The sequence below is a fragment of the Cuculus canorus genome, chromosome 10 (genome assembly GCF_017976375.1).
Source record: "Cuculus canorus isolate bCucCan1 chromosome 10, bCucCan1.pri, whole genome shotgun sequence".
Lineage (NCBI taxonomy): Eukaryota > Metazoa > Chordata > Aves > Cuculiformes > Cuculidae > Cuculus > Cuculus canorus.
In genome coordinates this window covers 8,796,048-8,819,676 of record NC_071410.1, presented here as the reverse complement: position 1 = coordinate 8,819,676, position 23,629 = coordinate 8,796,048, and the positions used below count along the sequence as shown (strand labels likewise).

At 48.5% G+C, this 23,629-nt stretch overlaps 1 protein-coding gene across 6 annotated transcripts in view; it reads left to right on the top strand.

Annotated features, from left to right (window-relative positions):
* Window positions 1–5,878: 5,878 nt before the first annotated feature.
* The window catches only part of DOCK11 (dedicator of cytokinesis 11), an 81,013-nt gene continuing 63,262 nt past the window's right edge, over window positions 5,879–23,629 (top strand). For all 6 annotated transcript variants that reach the window (XM_054075359.1, XM_054075358.1, XM_054075357.1 and 3 more), the window contains exon 1: window positions 5,879–6,034. In XM_054075359.1, the coding sequence (XP_053931334.1) occupies window positions 5,933–6,034 (102 nt within the window). In that variant the 5' untranslated portion in view covers window positions 5,879–5,932. The remainder of the gene's footprint in view (window positions 6,035–23,629) is intronic.

Sequence of the window (23,629 nt, the reverse complement as noted above, 5' to 3'; positions counted from 1 at the left end):
CATAGGTGAATTTGTGTCCAAGTTGTTCAATTTTTCAACAGGCTGTTTTTATGGAAGTAATTGCTAAATGGTCTGATGCAAAGCTGGGATCAGTGTTGATCCGTGTCTTTTAGCAGTCACTTCATCTCTGGCTTTTTAATGTTTTTAGCATCAAGATTTAGAATCATGGAAAGCTCTGAAAGACCTTGCGCAATATGTTTTCAAACAGCTCTGCTGGCACTTCCTCTAAACTGTTGTCAGTTAAAGGGCTCAACAGTTGGAGACCTCCTTAACTATTACAGTATGTCCTTGCTAAGGAAAAACTCTACTTATTACAAATTCAGTAAGTTCTTACTGAGGTCACACTTCTTGCAAGATGTTATGGATATTAACAGCACACTTGTGCCCATTGCCTCTTGTCCTTCCACTGGATACTACAGAGAAGAGTCTGCATTGATTGTCTCTACCCATTAGGAATTTATACGCATCGGTAAGACCCCCCTGAGCTGCCTCTTCTCCATGACCTTCCATGCTTCACAGATGACAGCATGCTTGCGGCAGTTCTTCAGGACGCAGTAGGCAGGTTTTATTCTCACGGCACCTAAGTGTTCAGGAGCACAAGCCCCACTGAACTGGATAATATAACTACAGGATTTTCACACTTGTGGAAATACAGGTTCATGGATTAGATTCTTAATTAAGGAAATAAGAGGTTAACTCAGAGGAGAGAGCCTGCTCTGGCCTGACATTAAATTCATGTTACAGATGGCTTATCAATTGCTACCTGGATTCTGAAAGTCCTGTAAGTATTTCCAGGGTTGGTATTGGAGCCAAGGTTAATGGTCTTTAGTCCTAAAAAAGATCTGGGTTCAAAACAGAATGATGGGATAGAACACCACCAGCCTGTTGTCTGGCTTTGTACTCGACTTAAAAATTGTTCAGTGCTTTTGAATTAGTCCATCCTGTGTAGCTGCCCTCCTCAGGCTATATCCTATGCCACAGGAGCTTATTTATGCTTACAGGCAACAGCCAGGTGCAACAAATATTAAAAGAAATCTATATGTTTTCTTCAAAAAAGCTTTTCTGGTTTAAGAATAGCATTTGAGTATCAGGAAAAGTCCAAATGAGCAAAAGTACCCAGAGAGCAGACAGAAGAAATGGCTGGACAGAACTGAGCAAAAATACCATTTCGATAACAACATCATCCTCGCGATCAATTTTCTTTACAGTTTTCTTCAGCCTAAGCTGAATACCCGTTTTGAAGTATCAGCTGTCAAGGTTACTGGCTGTTCCACAATGAATCCATTCAGGGCATGATCACTGATCCTCAGGCAAACACTGACTTCCAGTACAGTGCCTGATTAATTTTGTCTGTCAGAATGAGATCCAAAAGCATGTCCTCCTGCCAGCTGCTATATCTTTTGAATTAAGAAAAAAAGCCCACCTAATCTCTAATTTTTATAACAGAACACTTGGTGAAGTTTGATTAAAAGTCTTCCTTAAGAGTTTTTCTTTCTTCAAAGTACAATAGGTCTTTAATGTCTATTTCTGCTCTGAATTGGCCTGTTTCACATTTGAAATCATGGCTTTCCCAAGCTTGACTGCTTTAAACACAAATATCTAGTCATTTGCTATGAGAAAAAATGAAAAGAAATTTAAATTAAGTAAATGAACACATTCACTCATCAATTATTACTAGTTTCTTGTTACAGAAGAAATTAAAAGTAGAGAGCCAAATAATAACAGAATATTCTGACATGGTTTGTGGCAAACAAGAATAATCTTGCACCTGTGCCAGATGACAGAACTAGAGAAATACTATGCCTTTCTGGAGAAGGCTATGCCTCCTCAGCCAACCCGAGCAGCTCCAGCACACACCAGTGAAACGCTGAACACGTCTGACGCTGTGCTCACCTCCAGTACTAGAAAAATCGCCACCATGGGTACAAGCATAAAAGCAACCAGTTCACCATGTAATCTGGGGAAAAGCACTTCCACTGCTGTCTCAAAGCCCATAGTCGCACTGTGGATAATTCTATTTCTACTGTTGTGTCGTTAATTCCATTCTTGTAAGAACGGTTCAGGTTTTTTAAGGTCAATAGACGAAGTCAAAAGTTGCTGCAGGCTGGATATTCTGGATCGGCCAAGAGTTCCCTTCTGCCAGTGAGCTCAGTGTAGTTTCAGCAGATGCCCTTCTTTTCTTTTCACTGCTGCGTCTTCTCCTGCGGAGTCTTTTTTTCCCTACTGCTGCTGCTGCTGGTGCTTCTTCTTTATCTTCTTTTTCTATTTTTTTCTACTGCTTTTGCTGCTGCTGCCTTTTGTTCTACTGCTCCTTTTTCTTCTGTTGCTGCTACCTTTTTTTTTTTCCTGAGTTGATATTTATGTTTTATTGAACTTCCCTTTTGGGTTGGGTGAGTTATTAAGCCTAGCCAGCAGCAGAGCACATTTCTGTTGAATTTGATTCTTTCCTCAGAAGGAGGAATTTCTTGTCTGAACTCTGGGAGTAGAGGGTGACAGCCAAAGGGGAAGAGCTGCCTGTCCTAAAGACAGTCTCAGCCTGCAGCAAAGACTGTTTCTTCAGAGTGCCTAATATTTATTGGAAGCATAGGAATGGCAATAAATGCCTGGGGCAAGGGCAGTCAATCCATGGGCTGTAGCCCATCAGCTGGAGAGCCTGGCGCTCAGGGCTCTGCATTGAGTGTGCTAAAGGCAAATATAGGCTGCAGTTGAGTAGATGGGAAGAAAATGGAAGCCATTTGAATGATGCTGTGTTTTGGAAAGGCCTGGGATCAAAATGATACGAGTGATCTCAAAGCTTTAGTCTCAAGGAAGAGGGGAAAATGAGACCACAAGTCCCCATGACAGGCTGAGTTCAAGAAGGAGTTACCTGAGGCAGTGTTATTGTCTTGCCTCACTCCCTGTGCTTGAGACTCTTATTCTGATGTTTGGTCTTCCTGAGAGGGAGTCACAGCTTTCTGCATGTTGTTTTCATGTGATGTGTCCTTCCCTTTGCTTCTATTTCTCTTTTGTTTTCATGCTTAGCTCAAAAAAAACCAGCCTCGCTGTTCGCTGATCTTCCACGGCTTCTTAGCTCGGTTGAGTAAGAGGCTTATGTGCAGCTGATGGGCTGCAGCCCCTCTCTTGGCGCCACACCAAGCTCATACATAACCTTAGCACAAACTTTCTGCTTCTGACTGGATAAACAAGGGGTGGGTGCTCTACGGATGATTTTATTTCCTGTCAAGTGACACATCACAGCCCTCTTCTTCTCAGCTCCTTGGTTCAGAGGAGGAATGGGGCTCTCCCCTTCTGTCCCAACCATCACTGTGCTACCTGTCCTATCACAGCCTGGTGAATGACACCTAAGCGTGATTTATTTACCGCGATAGCCACAGCCCAGCTTGTTGCAGCGCAGTCACTGGGGCTGTGTGGTGGGTAAAAATCCTTACAAGAACATTCATGGCTGTGAGGGTAAGGAAATGAACCTCAGTCACTGCAGCTGCAATTGTGCATCACAATGGGTTTTATACTTCTCAATTTAGACGGATTTGGAAGAGCTTTGTGTTTGTGAAAATGCCATTCTCTGCCTTGTAAACACTGTTGCATTTTCTTGCTCCTCATCTAACAGCTATTTGAAAATTAACAAGCTTTTAGGTTTGTTTTGCCTGTGGTGTAAAAAGTAGAGCAATGTTTAATATAAAATGGTGTCTGCTGCCCCTTCTGTGAACTGCTAAAAAGGGGAAGAATAACCGGCTTGCATGCTTTAAAAGTCACAAATAACATTTTGAACAGTTTGGATCACAATAGCTGTATTCATTACCCCCTACAGATTGGCTCTCATAATGCAAACAATTTCTCTATATGTTGTATGACTGACAGCATGCCTATAATTCCATTGAAGTCCTTGTAGATAGTATTTCATCAGCCATATGGCACAATATGTGTAAATTCTTTAAGACCATGACTACATGGTAACTCTATCCAGTTCTGTGTCTTGCTGTGAAGACACAGCACTCAATAAAATAAGTAAAAAGATTTAAAAGTAAGGCTTTAATGTACCAAATGCAAAGGCTCAATGGCTCTCAACTTCTATTATAATTTCAAAATCAATATTTATTATAACAGTGGACAAAACAACAAGGACTAGGAATTAACTTCAGTCCTAAGGAACCTTCCTTCCATATCCTTCCTTCTTTTGCAGCCAGGCAGGTAAATGAGATCATAGAATAGAATCATAGAATTGTAGAATGGTTTGGGTTGGAAGGGACCTTAAAGCCATCCAGTTCCAAACCTCTCCCATGGGCAGGGACACCTCTCACTACATCAGATTCCTCAAAGCCTCATCCAATCTGGCCTTGAACACCTCCAAGGGTGGGGCATCCACGATTTCTCTGGGCAACTTGTGCCAGTGCCTCACCATCCTCATAAAAAAAAATTACTTCCTAATATCTAATCTAAATCTTCCCTTTTTTCAGCTTAAAACCACTACTCCTCATCCTATCCTCGCACTCCCTGACGGGGAGCTCCTCCCTACCTTTCCTGTAGGCAGGATCATGGCCTCCCTAATCAAAGAGCTTTCCTATAGCAAGCCCTATACGTCGGATCTCAGTAGTAAGATCTTGTCTTGGATCCAGCTTAGCCTTACAGGAATACAGCTATTACAGCAGGGACGCTCCTTGTGCAGAGCTGCATGGAGAGCATGGTTCCACAGGGACCACCATCTCATTTGGTCCTCGCTTAGCCTTACAGGAACACACTATTACAGCAGGAACACCCCTTGCGTAGAGCTGCATGGAGAGCATGGCTCCATGGAGACCACTGTCCCATCTGGTTCTAGCTTAGCCTTACAAGAATACAGCAGTTACAGCATGGACATCTGTGCGTAGAGCTGTATGGAGAGCACTGGTCCACGGGGATCATAGAATCACAGAATTGTTTGGGTTGGAAGAGACCTTAAAGATCATCTAGCTCCAATCCCCCTGCCATGGGCAGGGATATCCCACTGGATCAGGCTGCCCGAGGCCCATCCAACCTGGCCTGGAACACTTCCAGGGATGGGGCAGCCACAACTTCCCTGGGCAGCCTGTGCCAGTGCCTCACCACTCTCATGGTGAAGAAATTCTTCCTTATGTCGAGTCTAAATCTGCCCCTCTCCAGTTTATACCCATTCCCCCTATCCTGTCCCCACAAGCCTTTATGAATAGCCCCTCTCCAGCTTTCCTGCAGCCCCTTCAGGTGTTGGAAGGTCACTATAAGATCTCCTCTGAGCCTTCTCTTCTCCAGGCTGAACAACCCCAACTCTCTCAGCCTGTCCTCGTAGGGAAGGTTCTCCAGCCCTCCGATCATCTTTGTAGCCTTCTCTGGACCTGTTCCAACAGCTCCATATCCTTCTTAAGCTGAGGATTCCAGAACTGGACACAGTATTCCAGATGAGGTCTCACAAGAGAGGAACAGAGGGGCACAATCCCCTCCCTCACTCTGCTGGCCACGCTGCTTTTGATGCAGCCCAGGACACGGCCTTCTGGGCTGTGAGTGCACATTGTCAGCTCGCGTCGAGCTTCTCATCCACCAGTTCCCCAAGTCCTTCTCTGCAGGGCTGCTCTCCACCGCATCATCCCCTATCGTGTACTGAAAGCGCATCACTCGCGTTCGGTCCCAGCTCAGCCGTACAGGGACGGACACCCCCGCGCAGGGCCGGCTGCACAGCACGGTTCCAGCGTGTGGCACCCGCTCTCCGGGCGAGCGAGCCCTTACCGCCGCCTCCCCACCGCCCCCCAGCTCGGAGCATCCCCCGAGGAGCCGCGGCGCAGGGAGGAGGCGAGCGGCGGCACCTGCAGCGCGGACAAAGCGGGGCCGGGCCGAGCGCGGTCCCTCCCCGGCGCCGCCCGCCGCCCCGCCCGCCCCGCCGCGCCCGCGGGCAGCGAGTGCAGCCGCTCCGAGGGACCATGTCGCCATGTCGGAGGTGAGGAAGTTCACCAAGCGGCTCAGCAAGCCGGGCACGGCCGCCGAGCTGCGGCAGAGCGTCTCCGAGGCGGTGCGGAGCTCCTTCGTCCTGGTGAGCATCCCCCGGGACGGCGCTGGGAGGAGGCGGCTCGGGGCGAGGGACGGCAGCGAGGGAAGAGAAGGGGAAGGCTGGGCGGAGGATGGAGAAGGGATGGAGTTGGGCAGGAGATGCGCGGAACGAAGGAAGAGAGGAAGGAAAGGGCTGGGAGGGGGTTGGAGAAGGGGTAGAGTCGGGCAGGGGATGCACAGAGCGAGGGAAGAGGAGAAAAGGGCTGAGCAGGGGATGGAGAAGGGATAGAGTTGGACAGGAGATGCGGAGAGCGAGGGAAGAGGAAGGAAAGGGCTGAGCAGGGGATGTGCAGAGCGAGGGAAGAGGAGAAGGAAAAGACTGGGCAGCGGATGCACAGAGCGAGGGAAGAGGAGAAAAGGGCTGCGTAGGGGATGGAGAAGGGGTAGAGTTGGGCAGGAGATGTGCAGAGCGAGGGAGGAGGATAAGAAAAGAACTGGGCAGGGGATGCACGGAGCGAAGGAAGGGGCTGGGCAGGGGATGCGCAGAGCAAGGGGAAAAGGAGAAGGGAAAGGCTGGGCGGAGGATGGAGAAGGGGGTGCACAGGGCTGGGCAGGGGTTGGGGTGAGCAGGGCGCGGCTGAGCGAGGCAGGGGATGGGGAAGGGGAAGGACAGGGGCCGAATTCCCATTTTGGGTTCTCCTCCGCATATGTTGTGTCACACCATCCTGCCTTCCACCCTGCTTGCCACCTGCTGTTATCTTGCCCGACTGAGCACGGTTCAGAGATGTGAGGATTACTCTTAGGCACTGGAACAGGCTGCTCAGGGAGGTGGTTGAGTCCCCATCCTGGAGAAATTTAAAAGACAGACAGACGATGTACTTAAGGATATGGTTTACTAGTGGACAGGTATGGTTGGACTCGATGGTCTCAAAGGTCTTTTCCAACCAAGTGGTTCTGTGAACTGGCACTGTTAGCATCTGGGGTTAGTTAGTGCTTGTGTGGTGGGAGCAGGAATTGATGAGAATCTGTCTGTAAGGAACATCGAGCAAACAGGTAACAGAGCTCGCTCTTTTTAGGGTGCAGGCAACATAAAACTGGCAAATAAATAGGGCGTGACTGAAGGGCACAGCCTGGCAAGGTGAGAGACAGACACAGGCACTGGCGTCAGCTGGGAGCCTGGCGTGTCACAGGACTCACGCTCAAACGTCTCGGCTGAAAATCATGTGCTTTATCAGATGCATTTCATCCCTGCGTGTGGGATGCTGCAGCAGGTTGGTTTTGTTGCGCTTGCAGCTGTGCAAACGTTGGCTGCTGTGCCCTGGGTGGATGTTGGGGTCAGGTCAGAGCTTCCCTGGGATTTGTTGGATGTGTTTCTCTGTTGCTCATTGAATTACTCTAGCGTGTAATCAACTTTGTCCTTGACTTTGATGGAAGGTTAGTCAATGGGATATGTAGAAAGTGCAATGCAAGTCAGTGAATAATTCCTGATAGTTTTCTACTTATGTGCTGTTAAATAAATGCAGGCTTTTAAACAGTTCTTTTAAAAACAGTGTTTTCTCGTCAATATACTGATTTCTAAAGCTGAAAAAAACCTGTGTCTCATTTCCAGCCTGATTTCTTAGTGCCATGGCTGTTGCTTCCTATATGCAGTTATTCAGGGATCCCTACGGGATCCCATGTGATTTTCTTTTCCAATTTCATCAACAATCTATAGAGATAAATGCTTTGTAAAAGCTGATGGAACCTCTCATTAAAGATGAAATGGTTACTCAGTGCCTGTGCCAGGTGCTTTCTGTCAGAGAGGGAAGGGATGGGTGGGACTGCAGATGAAAATGAATAAATCCCTGACAGCAGCCCAAAGGAGCTGGCAGAGTCCAGCATCTCTCAGCAGCCACTCTCTTCCTGCTCCTCTCTAGGGTTTCATTGCCCACACCATCTCTGCCAACTCTCTTTCTGACAGACAAATCCCCAGAGCTGCTGTACGGCGTAGTGTGTTTGCAGCCAAGTGCTGGAGGAGGGCGAGGATAGGTGTCTCCTATTCCCAGGTCTTGGCAGAGTTTCCTGCTTTCGACAGTTCAGCAGCAAGGGATAAATCCCAGCACCTCTGCCTCACTAGGAAGAGCCATAGACACTGCAGTGTTCAGGGAGTGAGGAAGGAGGTGGCATGAGCTTACAGGACTGTTTCAGATGGTGCTTTGGCTTCCCTTGGTGATTGTTTCCTCCTTTCCAGGTTGCTCCAAGGTGTTTCCTCTCCATCCACCAGGTCGTTGTCCTTGCAGGGGATGTCTGTGTGCTGGTGTGCTGGCTGTCAGGAGTGTGGAGAGGACATCCTAGAGAGTGATGGTGGAGCGTGAGGGAAGCTGGAAAGCCATGCTGTCTGATCCTGCTCCCAAGGCAAGGCTCAGCCTTGGCGCTGATGAGCTGGGCAGCTGCAGAGCATGGTGTTAGCACATTCCCTACCCACCTGCACTCTCCTTGCCGTGGGCGGAGTAGGGGAGATGGAAGACCCCAGCATCAGGTGTGTGCCAGCAGGCTGCAGTCCCAGCTCTGCCTCCCCCTCGGGCAGTGCTGAGCTCAGTGGTGCCCCTGGGAGGCAGGGAGTGAGCGGAGGGTATGTGGGGAGCGGAGCCTGGTGCTTGGTGAGGGGATGGAGCAGCCTGGCAGCATACACTGCCGTGTGTCCCAGGGTGTGAGGAGCTGGGGCTTTCTGGCTGTCTGAAGCAGACTGGAGTCACGCTAGGGCCCCTGTTTGGCAGGTCCCATCCCTCTCCTGCAGCCTGGACACAGCAGGTGATATTAAATCAATGAGCATGTGGGTAGTTTAATACTCCCTGAGACCCTGGGGACACGCTACCTGTCCTTCAGTGATCCCGTCAGGTACCTTCACTGTCTGCTTGCCTTGAGACAATCAAAGGTGAGACGGTGAGTTTCTGTGGTGATGAGCATGGATGAGATGAAGAGATGGGGAGCAGAGCTCATGCTGCATATACCAGAACACACAATTTCAGCCACAGGAGGAGTGGGCACTCTAAGGCTCCTCCAATGCGTAGACTGAGCTCGGTGACTTAGGCATTCAAGGCACTCCCTTGAGACAAGGAGTTACTGGCTGGAGTAAGAAACCATTTGTAGTCAGTGAAAGAAATACTAGTGAATGAAATTGTCTCGGTGAGGAAAGCTTTTAACGTCATGGAAGCGGTCAGCCTATATGGAGCCATAATTTGTGCATTAAAGGAGACGCAATTCCAGCCAGGAGCTCCTGCGCAGGCAGCCTGAGCAACCGTGATGTCTGGTACAACGCAGCTCTGAAACTGCTGTCCTGCAGGTGCAGTGAAGCTTGTGGCATGTTGTTTTTGTTCCTGGTTTTCCATTTATGCTTATTTAGTACCAGGAGAATATTCGTACTTCTCTTTGGTGCTTAAAGCTGAAGTTGGTGGGAGTTCAGTCAGTGACTTCTGGCAGAGTTTCACTCTTCTGTACCTGTGAAAGCGGAGCCTTGGATGTGGTCAGAGATCAGCAGAAAAGGGAGATTGTCCCTTTCCGAGGTGTCCTGGGGTACCCACATCCCACTCATTGCCCTTTGAACCAGCTGCTAGGATGCAGTCAGTGCTGTAACTGTCAGGGCTTAAGTGGAGCTGTAGCAGCAAAAGTAAGAGTAGGCTGTGATGGGGATGCTCAGAGGCACTTTGGTGCCTGTGGATGAGGAAGGATGAAGTGCAGCTTTCACTCTGGGCTCTCATTTCCTCTTACTGCACTGGTGCTCCCAGTGTCCCTGCTGTCATTCTGGCCTTGCATCATGTTCATAGACAGGCTGTGCAAAGGAGGTCTTGGTGAGGAAGAAGAGTTGAGTAGGAATCCCTTGAAAGCATGCACAGCCCGGAGGACTGGAGTTGGGAGCACCGGGGGTGCCATAGGCACCCAGGGTGTGCGGGAAGCCTGGTTCTCTCTGTGCTCTTTTCTTTGTAAAGCTGTAGGGCAGACTATAGCAATTTCAGCTTTGAATAGTCCTTGATGTGTGCTACTGATTGTAACTTGTGGCTGGGTTTTGGCAGAATAACTGGCAAACAAGGTCGCTGTTTAAATAAACAGACAAATTTAGCAAAAGCACTACGTTAGCTGGTGAGATGAATGACATGCTAAAAGGTGAAAGAAAGTTTTGAGATTATGTTAAAGAGAGGAATAGTCAAAGCTGAAGTGTGATAACTTAAACCGTTCTTAACCAAGAGGTTATCTGCAGCTTAAACCTTGGGGCACCAAAAATAAAAGATTGAGTTAGAAGTGCAACGTCAGAGCCAGAGTACAAAGTGTTGATGATACCTGGGAGAGACATCTAGGCTAGACCTCGAGGAGAGCAGCCAGGGACCTTCGGCAGTGGGTAGACACGGGTGATTTTGGCAGAGACCTTCAGTGCAACCTCCCTCCTCCCATCCTTTCCTCACTGAGGGTGCGGCTGAGTGTTAATGGGAAAGTTGTGTGGCGAGGCAGGAGAAACCTGCAGGAGGTGCTGGCTAACACAGGACCTGGGCAGCGCTGCAAGGTGGAGCTCAGCCCTTGCGGGGAGTATGCACACGAGTGCTCTGGTCTGGCAGAGGTGCCTGTGCATGTCTCTTTCACCCCATCTTTGCTTTCCCCCCAAAAGTACTGGGAGACATTGTAGAGCTGAGTGGTTTCAGAGCGCACACGCGTGTGACATCTGTAATCCTGGGTCTTGTGGTGCTGCCAGGAAAATAGCAAAGGCTTCACCTTCTGCCTCAGGACCTGAATGAGCTGCACATGGTCACTCGTTTCCCTGCAGGCCTGTAAGGCCACCACTGAGCCACAGCCTGTCTGTGCCTTGCCTTTCTCACTCTCCGGGAATGATGTGCTCGGCCGCAGCTGGGCCCCCGCAGGGAGAGGGCTGTGTCTCAAGCCAGTTGCTAGTTTTCCAAAGGTGTCATTGACTGTGTTGTGACAGAGAATGAAATGTGTGATACCTGAGATCAGAGGACAAGCACTTGATGAAATCCAGACAACCCATTGTCCCACACAGAACTTGTCATCTGGTGGAAATTTTGTCTCCCACAATTACTCTGATTTTCTTTAGATCTTTTCTATACAGATTAACTGAAGATACATTTACTCCTTCACCACAGAGATTTACAAAGGCTGAAAACGCAGAGCACCTCAGCTGAGAAGGGGCAGCTGCCCAGGCTTTGCCCACATGGTGTTGGCCAGCACAGCAGAGCATCCATGGGTGCCCCAGCTTGGTGGTACCCAGGCACACTCTCAGCCACACATCTGCCAGCACATGCCATGTGGGAGGAGAACCTCCACTTGCACACAACTGCATTGATGCTTGCTATTTGAACCGATTGTCTGCTCTCTTGTGTTCCATGGTGCTGTGGGATGTGCTCCCTGAAACCTCATTGTGAGACCATGGGAAGTGTGCCAGAAGAAGATGGGTTTTGTTTGATCCTGGCTGGGCTAGGCTTGTGTGTGTGGCTTGGTTTCAGGCAATTGCAAAATAAGAGATAAGAAGCTCCTTAATGGTGATATTAAGAAGATCTTGATGGGAGGCAAAAAGGCGTTTTGTTCTTTCTGTGGTTTTTTTTCACCTAAAACTGTATTATTAGTGTCTGAATTTACACTCATGCAGAGGAAATCAGCTTTCTGCCTAGAATCATCCTTTAATAAGCTAAATTCACTTTGATCAATGCAAAGACTGTTTATATGCAGCATCTGTAGTGATCTTGGTGCTCAAGAGAGACAACAAATATATGCATGTTGCCCCTTGAGTGTAGTCAGTACACTGTGTTTGCATAAGTGGCGTAGAAAGAGCAATGTATATGAGACATGGGAGGAAATTCTGCCCCTGCGTAACCGGGTGGGAGTTCTGCGGTTGGATCAGCCAGAGCCCACTGGGGCAGGGTGCCTCCGAGTCGACCACTGCAGCTCACTTGGGTGACTTCTGTGGAAGTGCTGACGGAGAGGTTATTGTTCACAGGGCCTTATTCAAAAAAACAGTTAAACGCATTCTTAAAATTAATCACATGCTTTCCTGAATTGGGGCTCGTGTGCTGCAAGGGGCTGAATTTAGCTCGGTGCTGGCTGCGTGCCGTGGCATGGCCCTGGGCAGCCCATGCCGTGGAACTGGTCTGGTTTACTCCTGCCCAAGCACACACTGGTTGTGCAGTGGCAGAAGGGCACCATTTTATGGAGAGGAGCAAGCCCCCAAGTACACTGTGCGGCTCTTTGGGGGGCACTTAGCAAATCTCAGAATGTCTCCTACCAATACCCACTCCAGAAGAGATGAAGCAATATCTTTCTTCCCACACACACCTGTGTGCTGGAGAATGGGTACTATAGGATGAGTTCTAGTCAATGTGTCCATTTCTTGAGCGATTTTGAGGCTATGACAAGCCTTTGGTGGGCACCGAATCTTATACTTCCTAAGATATCATTTACGTATGTGTCCTCCTGCCCATTGCAGGAAAGCTCTAGGAGGAGAGAAAAGCATCCAGCCCTTACACACATATACATATACCTCTTACCGCATCTTGCTAGCTGTGTGGCCTTACTGGGCAAAGTTGAGAGTGGTTTGTTCTGTGCCAGCAACAATGTCATGAAAATGCAGGTGTCCTTGCATTGACAGCATCTGCCCCGACCCACCACCGTCAATGCAGTAAAAGGCCTGGAACAGATGGCTGGTGGTGGTGCCTGCAGCTAATGCCAGCAATGCGGTTGGGGATTTTGTGCATTCAAAATCCAGTGAGGGGATGGCTCTTGGGCTTTGTTTCCACCTCTTCTGATGTCTGCAGAAATTTACAGGAGCACTCCCTGGGACGTGAAGCGTTTGAACCTGGGTTGCCTACTGTAGTATCCTTTTGTACATGCAGCTCGGTGGCTCTTACAGCACTTCAGTTAGCCCTTTGAGCGCTGATTTATTATCTCTGATGATGCAAAATTACACAAAGCTTTTGACATTTCTGTGGCCTGAGAATGCAAGTTGTAGTCACATACAGCGGCTGAACAGCAGCCAGGCTTGGGGCACACATGTGCTTTAGCTTCCCTGGTTAATTGGCCTCCTCACTCCTGTTCTGTCCAAAGAAGAAAGGGTAGTTTTGTATGGCTTTGTGAGCATCACTGTCGTCTCAGAAATGCTGGAGTATGTTTCCCTGCCACCATCTCCCTCCTTCTCTTTCATTTCCTTAAAAAGTACAAATCAAAGCTGTCTCTTGCTGGCCTCTCTTTCCTTCAGCACAGCCTTGACTTATCTTTACAGCTTTTCCCTGCCTCCTGCTGCTTCTCTAATGGGGTCAGGTCTGCTTATTCCTGACCCCTTTTTCACCCCTCTCTCCTTTCTTGCTGAAATGCAATTTTTTCTCTCCCTTATTAATATCTCCTGGCACGGGGCTGTCCCTGGCAAGTGGCTGCAGCTGGAAGGAGACCCTGCCTGTTTCGGTCCAGAGTGGTCCCTGCTCTGTCACTGCTTCTGGCTCCATGCTGGGTGACATCTCCAGTGCAGCCCATTCCCTTCATCCCAGAGCAGGGACGCTGGTGCAGCCAGGAAGGCATCGCTCCATGCAGTTTTAGCACCTGGTCACATCAGTGGTGCACGTTGCTCTCTGTAATAGCCATACACATGTTTGTATTTTAGCAGTGGTCAGGAGCCTGGGGTGTGGGTCGAAGTTCACTGCACTGTTTGTGTGGTGCAGGGCACATCTTCTGGCAGGTCTGGAAGAAGCCACAGCACAGGATGGCAGCTGGCCCCACGTCTGCCAGGGCTCTGCCAGCCTGCCAAGCCTGCGGCTCTGTGGCTCGGCCCTGGGGACACAGGGTTAGCTGGAGCAGGGACTCAAAGAAAGCATTGTGCCAGCTGGAAAGGGGTGTAGGGGCACAAGGGGACGAGATTCTTGGCAGGTACTGGATTTACAATGGGGAAGGTATGGTCAGGAGAGGAGAAAGAAGCCTTGATCCATCTCGTGAAGGGAGATGATGGTGTTGGCTGAGGTGGACTAAATGTCCACAAAGCTGGTTTTCAAGGAGGCAATTCCAGCTGCCAGCAGACAGACAGCCTTTTTCCATGGCAGTTTGGGGGTCCAGCAAAGTTGCATTTGACTCAAGCAGGTTTCCCTCAATTCAGCCTTCTCCTCTGGGGAGTAATAGGTACTCCTTTGTCTCTTTGCGTAACGCTGGAGTCTGTATGAATGTCTTCATCTGGTGGAAGCTTTGAGGTGCTTCTGTTGACAATGGCATTTTGACTGTGGGTGGGTTGAAGCGCTGCAGAGCCCGTCTTCATTGCAGAGCCCATCCATTGCAGAGCCCGTCCACAGCCTGTCCTGAGTTTGTTGGGGAAAAAAGACTTTAACTCTGCAGCCACTGCATCCAGTGTTTGCAGCCTGAAGACAGCGTACATGGAGGATGAGACAAACAACTTCCTGACCTGGTTAAACCACCACTGACATCTCTGGGTTTTGACTTTGCTGTTGGGGTTGTTTGCTCTATTGCTAAGGCAACTCAAAACTGTCTTGTGACTTCCTGCTCTGTTTTCCCCGGTGTTGCTGTATGGGTTTGGGCAAGTTTCTTCACTGTTGCCTGGCTTGGTTCATGCCCCAGCGAAGCCAAGGGGTGTTTTGCCTTCAGGGAGTGGCTGCGCAGTTGGCTTGGCTCTGCGCGCAAGTGGTTTCTTGAGTGAAAAACAAGAGGTTTTAAGAGCAGGCAGGAAAGGGAGGGGTTCTGCTTATGTGCAATTAATTGCTTTAAGATGTTCTGAAGCTGGCTGTTGTGGAAGTGGATGCTAAATATAAAACTGATACTACATAAATAAATGATGAAATACCAGTGACATCTGGAAAGCACTTTGGGATGCTCCAGTTAAGAACTTTTATAAATAACATGTAGTATTGTCACTGTAATTACTATTTTCCTTTTTTAGCATTCCTGTGCTTACAGAATGTTTTGAGAAGTCATATCTGGCAGAAATTCAGCTGTCCCATAGAAACCAGTCCCCTTTTGCCAATTTCTATTAGCGCTATTATTTTCAGAGGAGAAAAATCAAAGCTGTGCCGTGTTTTCACATCTCTCATGCTCTGTGGCGGATGCTCAGCTGGATGCAGGTGCAGCTCTGCTGATGTAGAGCTACGCAGATCCCTCCCTCTGCAGAAGGGCTGGATTTGAGCCAGGATATACCTGAGCAGGCAGGGACAGGCAGGATTCCAGATGTTGTGTCTGGGTACTGGTGGTTTCGGGGCAGTCTGAACAGAGCTGTCACTGGTGTCTCTCGCACAAGAGCACTTGGTGGAGCTGGGGAAGGTTAGAGCACAGGGGACAAGGATACTGAAAGCAATCTCAGATGCTTGCTCTATTTAACTGCCAAGCGCAGGAGGAGTGCTGGATCATCTCGAGTGTGTGCTTATGCCAGAGACAGGCCATGCCCCCAGCTACCACTTGCCTCTGACAGTGCTTTTCCAATTGACTCTGCACTTGTTCAGGGCGTCTTGTTGAGAGGTGACATGTGAAAGGGAAGCGCACGTGGGCTGGAGCAGCGGCGCTGCCTCGCAGCCTGTGCTGCTCACATGTTGGCTGTGAAGTCGCACTACTTCATTACAACACAGCTTCTTTCTAACGACCGTTTTCCTTTGCTTAAGTGATTATGCAAGAATCTCAAGCTTTCAGGAAAAATACAGCATTACTGGCCCTGATTTCAAGATGTGATCTGCTAAAGGCTCTGAAGTAGGGAGTCCACTTCTCTTATGTAAGTGGAAGGGGAATGAAGAGCCATACGCTGATTATCCGCACTTCCTGCGATTTCTAAGCCAGTTTGAAAATTTTTCAAGGCCCAACTCAGTTTTATTTGCCAGGCCTAAGCAGTAATGACAGGTAAATGTTTGTATGTCTACACTGACACCAACTTTTTTTACTGTCTTCAAGCCTTCTCCAAGCTGGTGTCTTGCACTGATGCTGTGCCACTCTCGGAGATAACTGTGATGACTGCAAACACTTGTTTTGTCACTAAGGAATTGCACTGCAGGGGAACAAGGAGGCACTGGGTACCCTGTTGAAAGCATTGCCTACCTAGTCCTTGGGGAGCCCAAGCTGCATGAGGGAGGATCTGTCTGCTGCTGGGAGAGGGGAGCCCTCAGAGGACTGTCATGCCGTGGGTTGGTGCAGCCCGGGCAAGTCTGTGTCCTGCTTTCCTCTTTCTGCTCTGGGCAACAGAGCATCCACATGCATCTGTATGCTGTGAACAGCCATGCAAAGTAGTGCTGCCAGCTTTGCTCTGGGATGCAGGGTGGGCTGTCCTGCAGCAGGCAGTGCCCGTGGCCAGGCACATTGAATCAGTCAGGAATGGTGCTGTTTTGGATGTTGCTAGCTCACTGCCCACAAGAGAGCTATGCAAAGCATTGCTCTGAGCAACCTTGGCACCAGATCTTTCCCTGTCATGCCCCTTTGCCTCACCTCATCCTTTGTCCCTTCCTGATTGCCCATGGGGCTTTTCTCACCTGTATGCAACACACACCCACTCTGCCATCACTTCTCAGCCTCCCTGTTCCCATCTCCTACCTCTTACAGCTATGCAGCCCCAGCCTTTCCACAAGCCCTCCTTCCCATGATATTGTCTCTGCACTTTCCTGCTTCCAGCATGGCCCCATCCCCAGGTGAATAAAACACCCATCGCACCTTGGACCAGCTCCTGACACTCTTCCCTTTCCCCGCTTCCCTTGCTCCTCTTCCTCAGGAGCTTTTCCTCTCTTAACACTTCACAAAATGCTCAGAGGATTTCTATGTCCGTCCCACAGCCTGTCTTTCTCCCGTGTCCCAGGTGCAGCCATTTCCCCTGTGGCCTCATGCTCAGCATTTTTGTGCCTTCAGCACAGCCAGGATTCCTGTCCAGGGCCTTAGTGTTACATCCAGCCGAGCGCTGGGATTCCAGCAGGCTCACGGGCGCAAGCTCCCCATCGCTTGGTGGTAGTTGCTTCATTGCCTTTCCTGATTTCCTCCCAAAATGTGGCTTTGCTGAGAAATCCACAAACCTCTTGGCAGCGGCACGGCTGTGTCGTGCTGTGACTGCTGCCATGTGTGCTGACTCACGCTGTCTCCCTGCTTGCCCTTCCTCCCCCATTTCTGTTTCCACCTCTGCCTTCTCTCCTGTGCCTTTAATGCACAGTCTTGGGGGCAGAGACTTATTTCTGGCTCTGCATAGGGTTATCGCAGTTCGGGCTGCTGGGCAGCTAGGCTCAGGGCTCCCCACTTTTCATTGTGTTTTCTTATGTTCAGGTTCCTGGAATGATGAATTACGTGTGAATCTCAGCATTTTAAAATGAAGCTCTGTGACCTTCCTGCAAACTTGAGTTGGAACATGTAAATGAGATCAGATATTAGTGCAGGAACTGGGGGCAGAAATAGGGAAAAGTCATAAATGTGTTATTTTACAGAGGAAAAAAAAAAAGCAAACAATTCTTGAAGACCACACAATTTGAGAGAGCCCTGATCTGAGACCTTTGAATCCCTGGCCTTGGAAAACTTTTTCTGTGGATAGAAATTCCTCAGTTGTATATGCCCTTATGGTTTGCCAAGTGACTTCCATTTAAATTCTCCCATGTGCTGTCAGGTTTTACAAGCAAAACAAAAAACGGGGAGTTCACTTTGCTGTCTGTGAGGTTCCTTAGCATTTCCAGATTACATGTTGCAATAAGAAGTGGTCCCTTCTTGCCCTTGGGCTGTTGGCAGTCTCAGAGTGCTGCAACTGTGAGGAGTATGTCAAAGGATAGCTGCACACCTCCTTTTTTTTGCAATCCTCTAGCTTTTAATCAATTCTGCATATTCAATTTGCCTCCTATTTTCAGTGTGTTTCACCTACTCAGTCCTTTGGGAATTTGTTTTTTTAATTTGGGCTTTGCCAGGCTTTCCACATAAATTCATTACAGGGTTGCAACGGATGAGGCGGTAAATAGACAGTAAAATGCTTGCTGAATTTTGGGGAACAGTTAGTTGCTAAGCCTGAGGCAACGTGTCCAAATGTTCATGTGTTCATGTGCTCCTTTCTCATCTTTCTGGAGGTACTTTAAAGAACCGTTGCTTTTAATATTCACGTCGCTTATGTCTCTCTGCTTTGAGAGTTTGGATGCGTGTACCGGGTTGAGCTTTGTTTCTGAGGAAGTGAGGAAACACCATGTCCCGGGTGTTTCGGCGGAAGGCAGGGAGGAAGCGTTGGAGGGCGGCTGCGCTGGGCAGAGATGGAGCAGCGTGTGTGGGGGCGGCTGCTCACTGTTAGTGCTGCGAGAAGCGAAAGCTGAGCGTGGTGTGGCTCTGCACTAGGCTGGGGGTTGCTCTGGGCTTGGCTTCCGCCATGCAATGGGAAATGCTATGGGGTTCATGCGAAGAACCAAGCAAATTGGTTAAAGTGGAGCCAAGCCAGACATATTTGCCCTCAAATTGTTTTCTTCTCTGGATATTGTTTATTATAAGCGAGAGCCAGCATGGAAGGACTGAAAATACAAAAGTTCGCTTTTTTTCCACCCCCCCCACTCGCTGCTCTTTTAAAAAAACTCTCAAATGAAATATTTTTCCATCAGTTATTGTACATTCACGTCATTTGGATTATATCTGTTGTAATTCTGTTAGAAAAGGATCTTGGAAAAGCATTAATCGTATACTTCCAATAAAAACATTGGCACGTTTGTGTAGTATACAAAAGCAGGCATTAGAAAACAGGTGGCTCAGTTTTTCAGGCAATAAAAGTTTAAAATAGAAGCGGTGTTTCCTGTACTTCTCTACATGAGTATCTCCAGCTGTCATTGTGAACTCTTGTTTATAAAGCAAATATAAGGATTTTTTTAGGCTTTGCAAATGGATACAGAAAGGAGGTGATTTAATCTGACTTCTGAAGATTGCTCCCCCCCCCCGCATCTTGGTCAATGGATAAATCCCTTGCGAAAACAATTCATTCAGACTTTCTCTGGTGGTTTCTGTCCAGTGTGGGTTTGTGCTCAGGCTGGCAGAAGGCAGCAGGACAAGCTGGGCACTGAGGATGAGGACCTTTACTTGAGGTTTTCCTTGTGCCAGGCTATTTGCGCTTGCAATTGGCTGAAGGCAGAGCCCTGCGTTGGTGTTTGTGGGCATGTTTCTGTAGAATTAATTGCATTGAATTTCCTGTTAAAATGCCAGCCAACTTGCTTGCTGGTGGAGAGAGAATACTCTGATAGATAGGCTGTTGTTTCGCCTGTGCCATTGTCCAAGTGGAGCCTCGTGACCCAGCCTGATGTGGGCTCGAGCACGGCTGACAACCCTCTTCCTCGTGCTCCGTGTGCCCTATGCTTGGGGCAGAAGCACAGGGACAGAGTGCAAGGTGTGTTTTTGGGGACAGGCTGGTGTGCAGGGGCCTGAACCAGTCTTTTTTTTTTTTTTAAGAGAGGTGAGTAGGCTCAGCCAGGAGCTGCTCTTCTGTTATCTTTTGATTTAAATGATGTTTCTTTATGTTTTTTCCACTGTGAGGTCTTTCCCATGAGTTTTGATTTTTATCCCAGGGCAGTGGGCTGTAGTGCTTTGGGCTGGGAGCTGCTTCCAGATGTGCTCAGGGTGCTGCAACCGCAGGGGCCACTGGAGAAGGCTGCTCACCCCAATCTGCCCACACTGCTGTTGCTGACCTCTCGTGCAGAACCCAAGGAGCATCACCATGTACCCGTATGCATGCCTTAGGCAAGTAGCTGCTCCGTGCGTGCCGGAGAGCAGGCTAGCTTTGGCAGCACTGCATATTTTTTCCTGCAGTAATAGGTTGATTTCATTGCCGGCAGCATTTCTTTGTGCTTGGATGTTGGCTTTCCCTGTGGAGGAATTTGTGGTTTCTAAGACTGTAATTGCTTTAGTGTAATAGTTTTCCCTCTGCTTTCATAATGACTTTGGTGGATGCCATCTGCTGTTGTGACAGCACTGGGCAGTGCGAGGCTGAGCCCTGGATGCTGAGAGGTGTGTGCTCTAACCAAGCTCCTCAGAAAAATGAAGACCAAAATCTGATTTTCGGGGCTTAAAGCTTTATCTCCAACCTCTTTGGGACACTGGGCAGTAGGGTGGGCCAAAGAGTGAAAAATATTTGTGATGATTCCCTGCTTACTTCACAGGTCTGTTTGCAGGGGCAAGGGCATGCCTGGTCCTGCTGGGCAGCCAGCACGGTTTGAGATGGATGGAGGAATCTGTTTCCTGCATGGCAGGCAGGGGACAGGCCACATCCTTCTGTGAGCAACTGCTTAGCTTGCAAAGAGCTTGACCTACATCTTTTGGCTTCATTGTAGAGACATTGCTGTGGTTCCTGTCCTGGCCTCTGACAGCCTGGTTGGATTGTGCTGGGTGTGCGCATGGCCAGCGCTGCAGGTGATGGAAGGTGCTGTGTGCTGGAACAGGGAAATCACGGGGCTTGGGTCAGGAAAGCTCTCAGGAGTGCATTTCTAACCACTCCAGAGGAGAAATGCCTGTATGTGGGTGCTGCAAAGCCCACCTTGGTGATTGCCCTCTGCAGCCCTCGCCTGCTGGAGCATCCTGGGTCATCACAGCACATTTTGTCTAAATTTGCAAGAGTGAAAGGGCTGTAGTGAGTTATTTTAAGGAGCTTTTTCATATCTATAAAGGGCAGTGCTGTATGGGTTTTGAAGCCTCTCGTGAGGTCGTGGAATCCTTTCAGTCCTAACCCTTTAATTGTCATCCAATCTCATAAGAGTCACCGCCAGGACTTTGTCTTGCTCATTGTCAAAGATGTCAAAGCTAAGAAAGAAATGTTATAAACTCCACAACTTTTAAAAAGAACAGCTTTAGAAACAGAGTCTTAGTTTCAGGACCACGTTGCAAGATGAAGAAGGACTAAAATTACTGTGTAGTTGTAAGGCCTGAGTTCTGTGTACCCAAAGCCACTATTTAATGCCATAGTGATGTGAAAGGCTCTTAGAGGGAATCTAATTTACCTTTACAGCTCCTGACGGGTGAGGTGAGACAGGGAGCTGGTATAAGCAAGTGCTTGGGCTCACAGCACTTTTTTTTAACCAGCTTATGCTGCTGAATTTTGCTGGGATTGCTGCAGTGATTAGCAACAAGAAGAGTAAACGAGACAGGTCAGCAGAGAGCCATGTGTCTGGTCTGTAAGGTCCTGCCTGGTTTCATGGCATGGCTGAACTTTGGGGATGCCACCCTGGCCTCAAACCTGCAAACAGGAGAGCAGGTCATGAATGTCCTGTTAATTCACATTAATTTTGGCAAGGCTTGGCAAATTTTCAGAAACTCATAGTGTTATCCTGAAATAAAACCGGCGTTTCAGATGATGAACCAAATTCAATTAAGCATTTAAAGAGCATGAGACTGAGAGAAAACTTGTTCCTTTTCTCCATCTCCCTCTTTTTGGGACACTTATTTTTCAGATGATCTCTTTCTCTTTTGTGAGATTCCCATATAGCTCAGGTCCTGGATGCAGGAGCAAAAGCACTCCATGTGCACCAGGGCTGGCAGCATTTGTCATCTCATGCTCCAGATTCCCTGTGGCCGGGGAGCCTGCCAGCAGCACCCAACCCCGGGCACCCCGTGTGGGCTCTCCGCTGAGCCACCCTTGTCTTTCCCGCTGTTAATCTTGTGGGTTTCTCCTGCAGTGGCTGCAGAGCTTCTGCTGGTGCCAACGCGGCACCAAGGCTTGTAAGGTTTCTTTCAGGACTGTGCAAGCAGTAAAGCAAAATATTCAGAGAGCGATTAAGAGGGAACTGTTTCAGATATCTGAACTAATCCATGCTGGATTCCTGCAGCGTGGAAAAGGGGCCTTTAGGATGCAAAACTGTCTGGGGCAGGAGGTACATCTTCCCCAGCCGAGTAAGAGCCTCTTTGTGGACACCATGGCAGAGCAGATGCTAAGCAAAAGGCTGTGCAGCAATCACTCTGCCCAAAGGCTTGTATAGGACCCAGGCATCGCTTACATTAGTAAAACGGGCCTTAATTGCACATAGATTCTGTGCCATCCTCCATCAAGGAGATGCCAGAATGCCATTCTGCTACTGGGATGTAGCCCTGGGAAACTTGGTGTGAAATGTACCTGCCCCGCGTTTCTGAAGTGCTGTGAGGAAAAGCTTTCATCTCATTTTTGCTTTTGGGATGTACTAAAAGCTCATCAGTCATATATCTGGGACGGAGGAATGGCCTCTGCGCGGTGGGACTGATCCTTTGGCTGAGAGAAGCCACAGGCAGCGTAAGAGAGACAGCTGCCTTCTCTGTTCCAGCTCAACGGACCATCTAGGTCTGCTACAGACCTTGATTTTTATTCTGTTTTTAATATGTACTGGAATATGGCAAAAATGAAAAGAAATGTTTTTCAGCAGTTCTTTGAGGTTTTTTTAAAGGTGCTCGTGTGCAAGAAGATATTGCCATAGAAAGATTTTCTGAACTGTCTCAGAAAAATATTAAAAGACGATTAAAACATGACCATCACCAAATAGCTCCTGCCTCATGTGAGGGTATTACCCCCTCACGTGAAAACTGTCTCCCCAAAGTCCCAGCACCAACTCCACTTCAATGCAGGAGATCGTCAGTCGCCATTAAAGCAAAACCCTGTTTTGCATTTGCTGCAAAGGACTTGAAGACTTTACTTAATGCATCCCAGAGACTCAGGAGCCAAAGGTGCAGGACAGAAACCCTTTGGTTATGATTATTTTTGGAAGACTAATGTTGATTTCTTGGCTAATCTCATGTATCACATGCAATATTGAGCTGTTTGGGTGCTTGGTGGTGTGGCTGTTTACCCAGTGGACTTACATGGTGCCAATCTTTTCATCCACCTTTTCTTAGGCTGCAGGTTTTGCTGTCTTCGGCAAGAGACCTTGTACAGGTCTAATATTTAATTCAGGGAATTAAAATGTGAATAGTTCATCCCAGCAAAATCATTCAGCTGGGGAGTAAAGTTTGCTGTGGTGGGGAAGCATCCAGCGTTCCTCATCAAAGGGTGGAGAGACCAAACACAGCATCCAGAGGATCATGCCATCCTGGCATCATGTGGCTGCTGGAAGGGTTTCATAAACACTGTCCGAGCCACAGCCAGGCAACACCAACCTCAATATTCAAAACAAGGCAAATTTGGTCTATCTGAATTTACTTCCCCTTGTGTTATGGCCATTCATGTACAGTCATGGGTTTGCTTTTGGTGTAATGTTTAATTTTCACAACTGCAGTGCTAGGTGCCTGACTCTTGTTTATGAAATCTGAAGTTTAGGGCTGGGCAACTGATGTGACCAGTTCCTGCTTCAGAAGTTTGTGGTTTACTCAGGTTTTTTTAAGTTCTGTTTTCTGGGCTTAAAACACAGACAAAAGAATTGCAATAGCCAACATAATGACGTTCTCCTAATAGTTTTTGCTTGTGACTCTAGGGATTTTGGAAGAGTTCATCTTGCTTCCCAGAAATGTAAGTCAGAGCAAAACCATGCCTCAGATTTTTCCAGCCTTACGTGTGATTTATGGAGAAGGCTTCCCTGCCTTTCCAGAAGGGTGCTGCTCTTCCTTCCGTGTGGTGTGATTCCTGCTCTGGAGGGTGAAGCAGCCGGCTTGGTCTCATCTTGGCAGCAGTGCGTTTCCAGAGAGAGCATGACTCTCATCAGCTCCTCTAGCAAAAACAGCTTTGAGCTGAGTGGAGCCAGCGTGGGCCGTA